The sequence below is a fragment of the Candoia aspera genome, chromosome 2, assembly GCF_035149785.1.
Source record: "Candoia aspera isolate rCanAsp1 chromosome 2, rCanAsp1.hap2, whole genome shotgun sequence".
NCBI lineage: Eukaryota > Metazoa > Chordata > Lepidosauria > Squamata > Boidae > Candoia > Candoia aspera.
This window is the reverse complement of record NC_086154.1, coordinates 186,683,213-186,697,527: the sequence shown is the minus strand read 5'-3', so window position 1 is coordinate 186,697,527 and position 14,315 is coordinate 186,683,213. Positions and strand designations below refer to the sequence as shown.

The 14,315-nt window shown below is 41.1% G+C and overlaps 1 protein-coding gene across 1 annotated transcript in view; it reads left to right on the top strand.

Annotated features, from left to right (window-relative positions):
• The window catches only part of SH3GL2 (SH3 domain containing GRB2 like 2, endophilin A1), a 113,566-nt gene that overhangs the window by 87,621 nt on the left and 11,630 nt on the right, over positions 1-14,315 (top strand). The window contains exons 3-5 of the mRNA XM_063295025.1: positions 8,390-8,462; positions 10,662-10,805; positions 11,609-11,742. Of these exons, the coding sequence (XP_063151095.1) occupies positions 8,390-8,462; positions 10,662-10,805; positions 11,609-11,742 (351 nt within the window). The remainder of the gene's footprint in view (positions 1-8,389; positions 8,463-10,661; positions 10,806-11,608; positions 11,743-14,315) is intronic.

The window sequence follows — 14,315 nt, the reverse complement described above, 5'->3', positions numbered from 1 at the left end:
AAGTAGACATGATAATTTATGCCTCTTTGAATAAGGGTGGGAATACACACACACACACACACACGGTATATATATAATAAATTAATCAGTAGTTATATATAATAAATTAATCAATCAGATACTCTCCCATTTCATTAAAGATAATTCTTGCCTGAATCTAGCAAAAAAGCCACAGCAGAATCCACAGTTTGAAGCCGCTCTTCTCAAACTCTTCCAGCTCTGATTTCATTGTCACGGCCTTTCCATTTTATGCTGGTGCTTGGAGACCTCAATTAGGCCTGTCCTTGTCGATGCTGAGCCTTCTAATGACACATAATAAACTTTAATTATTCCCCAGTCTCCAAAGAGCTTCTTGTCATCTGGCAACAAGCAGGTGGGTGAACAAATAAAAGGTGGGCGTGCAGTGGAAATTAATAATGTGAGTGAATATCTGTATGTGCACAGCAGTGCAGCTGCAAATGAAAAGAAGTGGATAGAGAGGTAGTTAATGGGGATAGCTAAGCAAGAGCATTGGGGCTGTTTTCAGATCTCTGTCTGAACCATCAGCAGCTCACTCAGCACCCCTCCCAACAGTTCTGGACGTCTGGGGAAAACAGTCTGAAATATTAACAGAGCAGATGCATTTTTAATATACGAGTGGGCTTCAAAGGGTAGAAACTGAGTGAGATTTCAAGATCCTGGTGGTTAGGGTGGGACAAGGCTCAGTCAGCTGCAGCATGTCTACCGCAAAAAAAATAATAGCCTGTATTCCTATAGCTTGCCCCATAAGATGGAGAAGGTTTAGCCCTGTTCTGTTTTGTAAAGTCTCATAGGAGCCTTAATGGATTGTGGGGGAAAGGGATTCTTCAGTTTGTTTGCTAGTAACACAGAGCAATGATGCCCCAGATGCCCTATTTCTATGAATGGAAGGTATCTCTTAATTTAAACCAAGACCTCGCAAAAATCAAAAAGGCAGAATGAATACAGATACCCACACACACCCTACTCTTGTCTGTCTGTAATCTTCAGTTGAGCAAAAAGGTACATCATAGGGCAACAGTCTTTGAGCAAGATACCTCAAATGGGCTAACTTACAGAATGCCAGGACCCATTACTCCTGTGGGAATGAAATTTGGCAAAGTTTCAGTGCCATCACGCTGTCGCAGTCAGCTGCAGTCACATGATTGTCATTTCCAACACTCCCTGACAGCTCCCTGACAAGTCGGTGTGGAAGTCGGCAGGAAGTCTAAACTCGATTGTGATTGCTGACACTCGCTGCCAGCTTCCCACAAGCAAAGTCTTTGCTTATGGGAAAGTTGCTGGGAGAAAGTCAATGGGGAAGCCGGCAGGGAAGATTGCAAGTTGCTCAAGTAAGTCTCCCCCACCCGGGCACCTTCCCCAGTCCCTCTGCGCTCAAACCATGGTGGCTACTCCCTCCCCCACCCGGCAGCAGCCACCTTCCTGCCTGCTGGCCTTGGAGTTGCAACTTCCTGCTGCCTTCCACACTGACTTTTTCCCTGCAAGCTTCCCACAAGCAAAGTTAATGGGGAAGCTGGTAGGAATTCTAAACTCTTCTGTGGTGATCAGCGCCGCTGCACTGCTGTGGTCAGCCGTGGTCATGTGATCCTCATTTCAAACACTCCCTGACAGCTTCCCACAAGTCAGTGGAGAAGCCGGCAGGGATTCTAAACTATTCTGAGGCAGTAATGGCACCGTACAGCATTGTGATAAAAAAAATAAAAATACAATTTAAAAAATAAAAAATAAAATAAAAATAAAAAATATTGTTAGCATAATTATGCCATGTGGGAAGAGAGGGGGGATGTCATGGTCAACAGATGACACCAAATTTTGTCCGGAAGTGGTGAGGAGGAGAGAACAAGAAACAGATGAGTCCAAGGCCTCATGACTCCAGGATGACAAAGATCCAGGATCAAACAGTCAGGACAAATAACATGAGAGAAGGAGAGACAGAGGAGAAGAGGCATGCACATCTCCAGAATGACAACAAGAGGCACAGAAAGAGAAGAGAGGAAGAGACAGAGGAGCAGAGAAATGCATGTCTCCAGGATCAGAGACAAAGAACAAATAACAATAGAGATGAAGAAACGGAGGGTGAAAGGGCTGCACATTTCCAGAATGACAATGAATGACAGATAATGAGGACACAAGAAGAGACGGAGGAGGAAAGGGAAGATCAGCTTGAGAATATGTGGCAAACAGTAATTACTGTGAGAGTTCCTCAACACAATACCCGCCTTCGATGACAAGACCTCAACAGAGAAAGAGCAAGGGAAATTGCATGACTCACACAATGTAATATTTCTGCTGATGTTGGTGCCAGGGCCAAAGTCTGCCCTTACTGTTTTTCCCTGGAGAAAATGCCAATTCCTGCTGTGTGAAGGGAAAGGTCAAGATAGGCAATTTGCAACCTCCACCTGATGAACTCCTCAGTTTATACAGCAATGATTAACCTATTGCAAATGAATTCAGGAAGACCATCAGACAGTACAACTGCCTTTTCCAAATGACCTCCTTCGGTGCCAAAGAAGTCATTCCAGAAAGGAATGGATGGAATCGTTCTGTGATTATTCAAGGCAAATCCATCATTACATTGGACATTTAATGCCAGACCCCAACCAGCAAGCCAAATTTATTGAAATTTACTTCATGGATCCTCAAGACAGTGTAGAATTGAGAATAGGTATACTCCACAATGTTGGAATTCAACATGAGATTGTTGAATTATTGGAGAAATTACTATGACAACGAAACCCGTACATTGCGTCCCTTCGACTTGCAAAAGAACAAATTCAAGACATGCCAGAAGCATCCATTGTCATTGATCTTGACCGAGATCAATAACACGAGAGAAGATTTAATGCACAAATTGGCATCAAAGTCGCCGTCATTATACCAAACAACACTGAAACTGAACCAACATCACGGCACATTATGTTGAATAAGGAGGTGGTTTGCAAATAATTTCAGAGTCCCATCACTCCTGTGAAAACTTTCAATACATACTTTTCTTTCCACTTGAAGATGATAGCTGGCATCCTCAGCTCCAAATGATGAATAACAGGAAACTAACAGCAATGTGTTACTATGTGTATTGAATAATGAACCATGCGAATTAGTTTAATAACCTTCTCAGAGGAGGACGTCCATTCCAACAATACTTGGTTGACATGGCTGCTTAGATTGAAGGCTGAGTTACATCTGAATGAATTAAGCAACCTGAGATCAACAACATACAGAGGCCTGACTGATGCATTGAATGATGATGATGATGATTTTAGAAAAATCAGAAGGTGCATCATCCTCTCTTTAACATTTGTTGGTGGACTGAGATATATGATGGAATGATGTCAAGATGCCATGATGTATATATGGAAGTATGGCAGTGCTTCATTTTTCATTACAATGGTGTGCAATCCAAACTGGCCAGAAATACAACAGCATCTTATTTTGAATCAGCAGCCAAATGATCAGCCATATGTAATTGCAAGAATATTCAACTTGAAGAGAAAGTTGTTCATGAAGTACCTCACTGGAGCACATGGTCTCTTTGGTAGGAGTATTGCTTAAGTGTGGAATACCAAAAGCAGAGTCTGCCTCATTTGTACTGTCTGCTGTGGCTTGATGAAGCATCCAAGCCAAGACTACAAGATTATGATAGATTCATGCAAGTCAAAATACCAGGCCCAAATGAATATCCAGAACTGTATAAATTAATATTGAAGTACATGATCCATGGTCTGTATTGCACCAGGAACTCAGCATGTTAGAAAAATGGTTCATGCAGTAAGAGATACCAGAAGCCATTCAATGAGCATTCAAGGTGTGGCGATGATTCATATCCTATCTACAGGAGACGGTCTTTAGAAATGGGAGGATTTGAAGGACTTCAAGCAGGATGACAAAGTTGAACTATAACTTCTCAATGGGTGGTCCTTATAATGCCCAACTATTGAAGCTCAGTTGTCATCTCAACAGTACTTGACAGGCAGATATATTGGGCCGTCTGAAGCTGTCACATTGATACTTGGATTTCCAATTCACAAGAGGGAACCAGCCATTTTTCACCTTCAAGTGCACCTTCCCCAGCAGCATCAAGTATTCTTTTGAGATAATGTGGTTCTGCAACTGAATAATGATATGGTAAGAACCACTTTAACAGAATTCATGGATCTTTGAACTCACAATCCATTTGCAAAAACTCTGTACTATGCAGATATTCCAAGATTCTACCCTTGGACCAATAAAAGATGGGAAAGAAGGAAGATTGGGAAAAGAGTGGAGGAGTACTCCAGAATATTTGAAGCCCATGTTCTGGGACAACTTCTGGACCATTTCTCCACGAAGCTATGGCCTCTACTACTTGAGACTGCTTCTCCATCATATAAAGGGGCCAGTATCTTTCACATCATTGAAGACACATGATGGACATATCCTTCCATCATTCAAAGAGTCTGCAGAGATAGAGGATTGTTGCTAGCTGATGATCAATGGCAACAAACTTGGAAGATGCCGAAAGAACAAGAATCCCCAGAACAATGAGAGATTTGTTTGTCGTCCTGCTAACAAACACTGAAATCAACAATCCATGACAATTGTGGAACCAGTTCAAGAATGCAATGTCTGAAAATTTCCTCCAAATCAAGAGAACTATCAAGGATTCTAATATGATCAATGAGAGCCATCATAAACAAGCTCTTCTGTATTTCCAAAACAAACTTGAGAACTTTAGCAAAACATTTTAAGAATATAACTTGCCAAAACCAACAAGCGGTACAAGTAATCAAAATGGTGGCAATCTGTAATTATTGCATGAACTGCAATGCAACAGCAGGAATTTGTACTGTACAATGAGTCCCCATTGAATAATGAGCAAAGAACTGTATATGACTATGTCTGTAACTGCTTGCAAAGCAATTTTCTTCAATAATTTTCACTGATGCACCAGGAGGGACAGGGAAGACATTTGTCACCAACTTGATCCTTGCTAATGTTAGGGGAGATGGATATGTTGCTATTGCTGTTGCATCATCTGATATTGCAGCAACATTGATGCCTGGTGGTAGGACAGCGCATTAAAGATTCAAGATACCCCTGAAAATGAATGAAAATGCTCTTTGCAACATAAAAAAAACTCCAACACTGCAAATTTCCTTCAACATGCGAGGCTTATTGTCTGGCATAAGAGCCCCATGATTAGGAGGGAGAGCCATAGACTGGATTCTTCGCAATATATATGGCAAGAATGAGTCCTTTGGGGGAATTTTAACCATTTGCTGTGGCGATTGCTGTCAGGTTCTAGCAGTTGTGAAAAGAGGAATTGAAGATTATGTGGAGAATTCATGCATGAGATTGAGTGAGGAAGAAGGAAGATATTCTAAATTCTTATTGGATATTGGAGAAGGCAAAATTCACAAAAATGAAAATGATGAAATGGAATTACCTGAAGGTATGGTTCTGCCAGCAAGGAAGAATGTATTGATTTCATCCACCCAACATTCGAAAATCCTGCAGAACTGTTCTCAGAGAACTCTGTCTTGGTTCCCCTCAATGAAATTATGAGAAAAATCAATTCCACATGCATTAGATGCTTCCTTGGAATCATGAAAGAATAATGTTGCTTCAGTGCTGTCAGTGAAGGAGCTAACACACTCATTTTCCAACAGACTTCCTTGATTCACTTGAACTCTCCAAACTGCCACCACATAAAGTGGTATTGAAGATAGGATCTCCCATCATTTTAATGAGGAACTTGGATCTTCCAAGGCTTTGCAATGGAACGTGGATGATTGTGGAAGAACTCCACAAGAATCTCACTGTAGCAAAGACAAACATTGGTGCATTCAAAAATGACATTGTCATGATTCCAAGAATTATGCTCAATTTATCAGAAGGTGAAGATGTCCCTCTTCAATGGACCCAATTCCCAATACAGTCATGCTTTGCTCTCACTATACATAAAGCACAAGGACAAACCATGGAGAATGTGCTGATTTATCTGGAGAAACTGATATTCCACCATGGTCAGCTATATGTCACTTTAAGCTGAGGAAAAAGAAATGAACACGTTAGAGTATTCTTAAAGGATGGCAAATCAACCAAAAATGTTGTCATCAAAAGCATCCTTTGATAAACAGAATGCATCTATATTTCTCTTGCTACGCATCTTTCTTCTTTAAAAAACTGATGTTTTCTTCTTTAATTTTCAAACCAAACCAACAGCAATCTGCCCATGGTCATTCTGTTTCTCTGTTTAGGTAAGGAAATATCTCTAAAAGGATGACCCAACGGGTCATGGGTTGTCTAGTGTATGTGTTTGTGTGTATGTGTATGTGTATGTGTTTGTGTGTATACACACACACACATGCATACATACATACCCACACACTCATTGATAAAAATTCTGTGCAATGCCCAGCTCCCCAGTTTTATCAGACTGGCATTGCCAACTCCATCTGAACTGAATCCTGAAGATTGGGTTTTGCTTAGGTTGGCAATGCCAGGCTGATAAGATGGGGGAGCTGGGCATTGCACAGGATTTTTATTAGTGGGTATATGTATACTGTATTTTTTCTCTTCCCCAATCAATATGTGCACACGTGTGTGTGTTTGTGTGTGTGTGTATAAGCAGCTTTTATTTTGATTATTGTGATTTTCTTTATTTTTGACACTCTGTGTTGCTTAAAACTTGAATCAATAGCTTAAGTAAATAAATAAGCCATGACTCCCCCCAAAAAGGAGGGTCATGAATAAAATAATAAAAATAATGTACTGAAACTATTAAAATTAATTGTCTGTAATAAAGTTACCCCTTATAAAATCATTTGATCTTCTATCTGCATCCAGTCAGTTCTTCTCAGCTACACACGTACAGACCTGCTCCCCTTCAGCAGAAAAAGCAGAAACGAAGTGGGAGGGGGGAAGCAGGATGGAGGTGGGGGGGGAGGTGGCTGCAGTAGGGAAAGAAGAAAAGAGGAAGGCAGGAAACTAGACCAGATAGAGAGGAAGTCAGAGGAAGAGATGTCAGGAGAGGCAAAGAGAAAAGAGATCATTTTCAAAAAGGTTAACGTTGACTAGGAGAACAGGGAGCCTCCCAAGCCAAGGGTTGATCTTTCAAGGCATCCCCGCTTTGCAGCAGAAATCTCTGCAGCCATTTCGACCTCTTGCTCATGCCTCTGATTTCAGCAGTTTGGTTTATTCTTACCTCGGGGTGGGGGGAAAGGCAAAAGCAAAATGCCCGGCCCTGCTCAGGCCATATATAATAATGATGAGAATCTAATTTTCCTACAGGTAAATGTGGTCATATTCTGCTCCTGCTCTTCTGTGTCAGCAGGGAAGGGCTCAAGGTTTGGAAGAGACAAGTTTAGGACTCAGATTCATTTTTATTGCTTATTCCAGTGTTTAATGCCAGTGGCGAAACTGGTTTCAGGACTTTCTAGATCCCTCTGATTTGTGATAGTGTTGTTTTTTCCCTAAATGGTTCCACTTACAAATTACAGAGTAAGCTATTCTGTATCTGAGCCTAGACGGAGGTAGCTGCTAATTACGGCCAAGGTCTTTGAGCGTAATGTTGAATTCCTTGGTTGCTCCCTTGCGGTTGAAAACCTGCTCTTTGTCGTCTTTCTTTCTCTTAGCGCAAGAAGAGCACTGAAGCTGCCTCCTAAACCTGCCAGCAGCGCTGTGCTTTTTCCCCAGAAAGAAGCAGAAAACTCTTCCCCAGTTGTTTTCCTATTTGTCTTAGTTGATACTGGTTGCTTTTCCCTCTTCTCCTTCCCAGCAGCAGCCATAAGAGAGAAAGGGAAGGAAAAGAGTCAGGAAGTGACATCCTTGGTCTTTTCTGCAACGAAAAAGTGAAGTGCTGCCAGGAGATGGCAAACAGTGGTGGCAACAGATCTCGCCTTCCTAGAAACGGGGGCCATGTGCACTTTGGAAGCAGGCTCGCCAATGGTGGCTGCAGCTGCTAGAAGCTCCTGGACATTCACCCCCTCACTTAAGAAGCCGTTGTGTGAAGCGCGTTTGCAGCATTACGGATATCCCACCATAGCAGGCATGAAATTTGGCCACGTACCCGATTTGTTAGGAGAGTGCAACAATTAATGCAGTTTCTTGCAACAGTACAGAAGTGCTGGGCAGACGGCCTTCAGGGATGTTTTCAACTTCCCGGTGTAGCCTTCAGTCCTGGTATCCCTTGGAGGTTTCAAGGCCCTGCCTCCTGCTGAGGCTTAATGACAGTAAGTTGGTTTATTTGGAGATACTGGTGGGTCATTTCCCATATATAATATAGAGCTGTGGAAGAAGAAATACATTGCAACAAGGGTATTGGATTTATTATTCCATTTTCATTTGGGGATTCTTCCCTTCCCCTTTATCTTTCGTTCTGTAATTGCAGAAAGTGGATGTCACCAGTAGGGCCGTGGTGGAAATAATGGCCAAGACAATCGAATATCTTCAACCCAATCCAGGTATTTTTACTTCTGTTTGAATCAGAGGTTATTTAGCTAGGCTAGAAAGAAGAGCAAGAAACACTCTCTGCTCACTTACGTATGTGTGTGCGCATATACATTCATACATACATACATGCAAGACCAGGTCTTGCACAGGTTTGGCCTGGTCTCTTCCGCATCGTTTTTCTAAATTCTTATTTGCCATTTTCTCCTGTTTCCATCCCAGAACAAAATACTTAGCAAAGGAAAGGAATGTTCTTTCTTCCCTGAAGGATGATACATGCAACTTTATTTTAAAGATTTTCTGTTAAGAATGAGATTCCAAAACTTAAGTGCGCAGTTTGACCCTATCTTCCTCGCATTTGTCAGAACTGCAATATTCGGAATAGTCTTCTATTTTATACAACGAAAAGCCTGTTGGATACACAGGTAATCGTTCTACCCTGAGTTTTACCTTTGTTTTTCCCACTACCGAATTATAGTGCTATCCACCCATCCTTGTGTTAGCAGAAAATAATGTCAGTGTGAAATTTGCTGTCCTCATGGCTAATTCCTATTCCATCTCTGTTGCCTCTGTTCCCAGTCACTGCCATCATTGATTTCTCTCTGATAATCAAATTTTATACATCTTGAGGCTGGCCTAGGATGGTGTGGGAAAAGGAGAAAATGCTACTTTAACTAGTAGAACTAAGGATAACTTAAGCTTGTCTTATTCATGGTCTAGGCAATGCTATTGCAACATGACCAAAAAAGCCTGTTGCCAGAGTATGTTTGTGTTGTCATTACCTGCAAGCAGGGACATGGCCTCAGTAATACAGATGTTCTGAGTGATGGTTAAGGTCAGCCTGGACAAAATAGCAAAATAATGTTTCTCAGCGGGTTCTGGATGAAAAATGCATGAGGGAAAAATTAGTGGAGAAAAAGTTGGATCAGGAAGTATGTACCTTCATGAAGTATTAAAACGTTGGAGTCGTCTTATGGTTGTTCCAGTTTCCCAGTCAGTGGTTGGACTAAATGCCTTACAGAGGAGGGCATTTGAATTTATATACCACTTATACCTGAAGGCCCTGAAACATAAATTGCTGAAAAGCAAACCTTAATAGATACAGTAATATTGCACTTGTTTGTTCAATGACAGCTAGCAAAGATGTGTGCTTCCTGGTTCAATGAGCAAGGTGACATGGACAGACTTTCCTTTCATTAGTTTCCTCCTCCTGATTTTTTTCTTGTTCTGAAAAAAAAAAATCTTTTCCACCTAGGTTTGTCTGGGTGTGTCAACATTTTGACTATTACAACCAACACTGCCTTGAATCCTAGACAGTTCTTAAGTGAGAAGGCACTTCTGATATAAAAGCAGCCTAGCAGCCAGGAATTCCCACTTCTTTCCTGGAAATCCCTATTCCGCACATAGTCTTATTCCAAACTTCCGCAAGAAATTGTGAGGACTGAAGGGGGCTGCGAGGGGAAGGTGGAAATAAACTCATCCTTTATAAACAGAACTCGGTTCCACCAGCGTTGTTAGTTTGCAACCCTCAAATCCCATTTCGTGGCAAAGGGATGATGAAAAGCATAGTTTAACAGTGTGTCTCAGCCTCGGCAACTTTAAGATATGTGCACTTCTCGCAGAATTCCCTGGCCAGCATTCTGGGAGTTGAAGTTCACAATCAGTTGCCAAGGTTGAGAAACACTGGTTTAACATATCTAAAGGGGTCCAGAAAGAGTGTCAAAAGGCAAACTGTTCTGCTCTGCCTGCCAAATGCTCTTCTTATCCTCATGATGTTGGAGATAAAATCCGGAAGCTTCTGCATACAAAACATGATTTAGCACTGGTCTCTCCATGTTTAATTCTGTGATAAGAGAAGAGATGCAGCTCATTCTGTTTCCCTGGTAAATATACCCATGAGAAATATGCCTGATGGAAAAAATAAAATTTTGTAGAATGGTCAGGAATTGTTATGGAGCTTTCCTAGCGATTCTTTGCATGGGAGGGGGGGCAGTGTTTTCATTTAGTGCCCTTAAGTTGTGACCACTGTAAAAGAGCTCACCTGCATCCAGGTTTGAAGCCTAGTGTGCATTCCTGTCTAGAAGGAAACTAAATTAAGAATCTTTTGTGAGATTCTTCTTTTATGTCAACGAGGTCTTCATATATATGCATGATTCGGTTTCCCATCACCCCAATTTATTGTCTCTCCTGATTAGTTTCCTCTCTGCTTGTAGCTTCCAGAGCTAAACTCAGCATGCTCAACACCATGTCTAAAATTAGAGGCCAGGAAAAAGGACCAGGTTATCCTCAAGCTGAAGCCCTGCTTGCAGATGCAATGCTAAAATTTGGGAGAGAACTTGGAGAAGAGTGCAATTTTGGTAATGTTGGCTTCTTCTTGTTTCATCTTTTAAAAGTAATAAACGCTCTTTGTCTGTGGCTGGATTATGCCAATATCGGATCTCAGATACAGGCGTTTGTATGCCAGAGGTTTCTCTTTTTTGCACTTCAATGCACTGGGATGAAAGCACAACTCTAAACATATACAGAGTGTCCAATTCAAAGGGAGTGGTTATATTTTGCTTCTCATTTGGATTCCTGCGTCTGCCTTATCCAATAGCCTTTGGGAAAATTTAAACCTAATTTTTTAATTAAGTATTCACAATAGGGATGTGCATAATTTATCAAACTAGGAATGGAACATTCTGGAGAACTCAGGAATATTCTATTTCAGACTATGCCAAATCTCCTGGACCGTGCTGTCCTGGGGACAGTTCATCAGTTTGCAGAAGTAAATTCTCTGAACCAGAAGCCATTCATGATGTTCCGGACATGGTATTCTAGGTGAAACAGACCAACCCCAGAACATTCAATTCATTGATCAACAAATTTTGCACATCCCTAATTCACTACTACTGTAAACTCTTAGAGAATAGTTTGAAGCAAATGTAAGCTCTAAATCTGAGGCAAGCAATATTTGGGGGAAGGGGGTTTATTCTGTTTTATTTATTAAGCCTCGGAGGGCAATGTCCAACGGTCTGATGATGTCACTGAGGTCAGGGACGAACTTTTCAACCAGTTTTTGGGAGTGGAAGTTGAAAGGATTTAAGAAGCAAAATGAAAAAAACATATCCTTTCATCAATTTAAATTAAAATAAAAAGCATTTCTATTTTCCTTTTTTAGGCCCAGCTTTAGGTGATGTTGGAGAAGCAATGCGGGAGCTGTCTGAGGTGAAGGATGCTTTGGATATTAATGTGAAGCAGAATTTCATTGATCCACTGCAAAATCTCCATGACAAAGATCTCAGGGAAATACAGGTATTGTCATAAATGGAATTTTGCTAAGGAATTAGCTAGACCAGGGTTTCTCAACAAGGGTTCTGTGGAACCCTAGGGTTCCGCAAGAGGTCACTAGGGGTTCCCTGGCAGATCACGATTTATTTAAAAAATTATTTAAAATCTTGGCAACTTCACATTAAAGAAGTAAGTTTCATTCTTTATTTTTAGTTTAAGAACACTGCTAATGCACATATACATGAAACGAATATACTAATTTTGTAACTTCTGGCCTCTATTTTAGCCTGAATGTTCAGGAGTTCCTCGAGGCCTGAAAAATATTTCAAGGGTTCCTCCAGGCTCAAAAGGTTGAGAAAGGCTGAGCTAGACATTACAACAGGCACAGATCTATTGTGGTAGCAGAATAGATTTTGTCTTGTTTCTTTACGCTACTTAAGTAAACACCATCTAAAATATCTTCTAAATAACAGGCAATGATATCAAGTAGGGAAAAAACAATGTAGAATTCAGTGATGTTTTTATGTAGACATTACGGGACATTCTGTGGCTTTCAGAATACCATAGATATTACGTCCCAGATTTTCTTTTTCTGATTTTTGCCTTAATATACAAAGAAAAGAATAAAAACAAAGAAAAAAGGAAAGAAGAGTTCCCCCCCTCCCAAACAATGTAAAAGAAGCAGCAAAAATATTTATTACATAAAAGAACTATTATTCAGCCTAATTTTTAAACAAATTATCAAAATTTGACCACATGACATGATGTTAATCCTTCCAATGTATCAATAGAGATCCAGTTGATACACAGAAATTCAATACATTTTTGTGATCCAAGAATGTAAATCTGGAGTAGCTATTTCTTTCCAGCATTGAACAGGGATCTCCTTAGTATTACAGGTAATATTTTTAAGACCCTTTGCCATATACTATGTAAGCTGGAACAGCTCCTTATTCCAAAGTTCTTAGTGATAATTTTTAATGACTTGTAAAAAGAATTTACAAATTGAGAATTATTTAAATCGCATGCCAATATTGATAATAATCCAAGAGTTTTTTTGACACTGCTAACACTTCGGGACCAACATGAAAGACAGAAGTATGTTTTAATTGTAGTACCATTTTGCAGTCTCTACATTTCTCCTGTGATAACTCAAACAGCTAGGAGACTTTCAGTAAGTTGATCTAAAGTATTAATATCCTTAATTGCACAAGGCTCATGTCCCCAAAAAGACTGACCTGTTATTTTGAAACAGTGGTAATCCCAAAGAGTAATTTTATCATATGAGTAAAAGTAAAAATTATACTTCCTTCAACGCTATGGCTAAAAATAGGACCATACTCCTGCCATGATATCAAAGGGTTCACTTCATTCATTCATTCATTCATTCATTCATTCATTCATTCATTCCTCATATTTTTATGGCCGCCCATCTCACGTGATGTGACACTGGGTGGCGTACAAACAGACCATAAAAAACAGTTTTAAAAACATACAAAAGTACAACAATTAGTATTATCATGAAAAAACTAAGAGAGAGCATCAGATTATGAACAAGGGAGCCATCTTATCAGATCACTGTTCCCTTGCGACCTTCAGGCCTGTTGACACAACCAGGTTTTAAGGGACTTCCAGAAGGTTGGTAGAGATGGGGCCAATCTCACCTCGGAGAGGGATGATGTTCCACAGGGCGGGTGCCATAGCAGAAAAGGCTCATCTCCGGGATCCTGTCAGATGTAACTCCTTAGCAGACGGGACCCACAAAGTACCTCTTCTGCCGGACCTGATGGGATGGGTGGATGTAATTGGGAAGAGGCAGTCCCTCAAATTACCCAACCGCATGCCCTGAAGGGCTTTAAAAGTCATAACCAGCACCTTGAATTGGACCTGGAAGCAAACTGGCAACCAACACAGTTCGCAGAGCAGAGGTGTAATGTGTGCCACTCTAGGGGCACACATAACTGCCCATGCCACCACATTCTGTACCAGCTGAAGCATCTAGATACTCTTCAAGGGCAGCCCCATGTAGGACGCATTATAGTAGTCCACCCAGGACTCCTCCACCTCCTACAGGAGGTGACCAGGGCATGAGTGACTGTGAGTGGACCCCGGAACAGGCACAGCTGGCACACAACATGAAGCTGTGCAAAGGCCCTCCTAGCCAAGACTGCCACCTGCTGTTTGAGCAGGAGTCACGAGTCTAGGAGGACCCCCAAGTTGCACACAGGGTCTCTCTGGGGCAGTGCAACCCCATCCAGTACCAGAGAGGGAGTAGCCCCTAAACTGGCAAGCCCAAAATCAAAAACCACTCAGTCTTGCCAGGGTTCAGTTGAAGCCTGTTGTTCCCCATCCAGGCCCTCACAGCCTCCAGGCACCAGGATAAGACATCACCAACATTGCTTAATTTGCCAGCGGTACTGATGATACTCACCCCATGGTGACAGATGAGTTCATCCAGTGGCTTCATGTAGATGTTAAAGAGGAGTGGAGAGGGCACTGAAATTTATAACTTTCTGTCCATAATGATTTTTTTAATGGATCACTTGTACTCCATTAAAAAATGAAGTCATAATACATGCCCAGTGATAAAGCTGAAA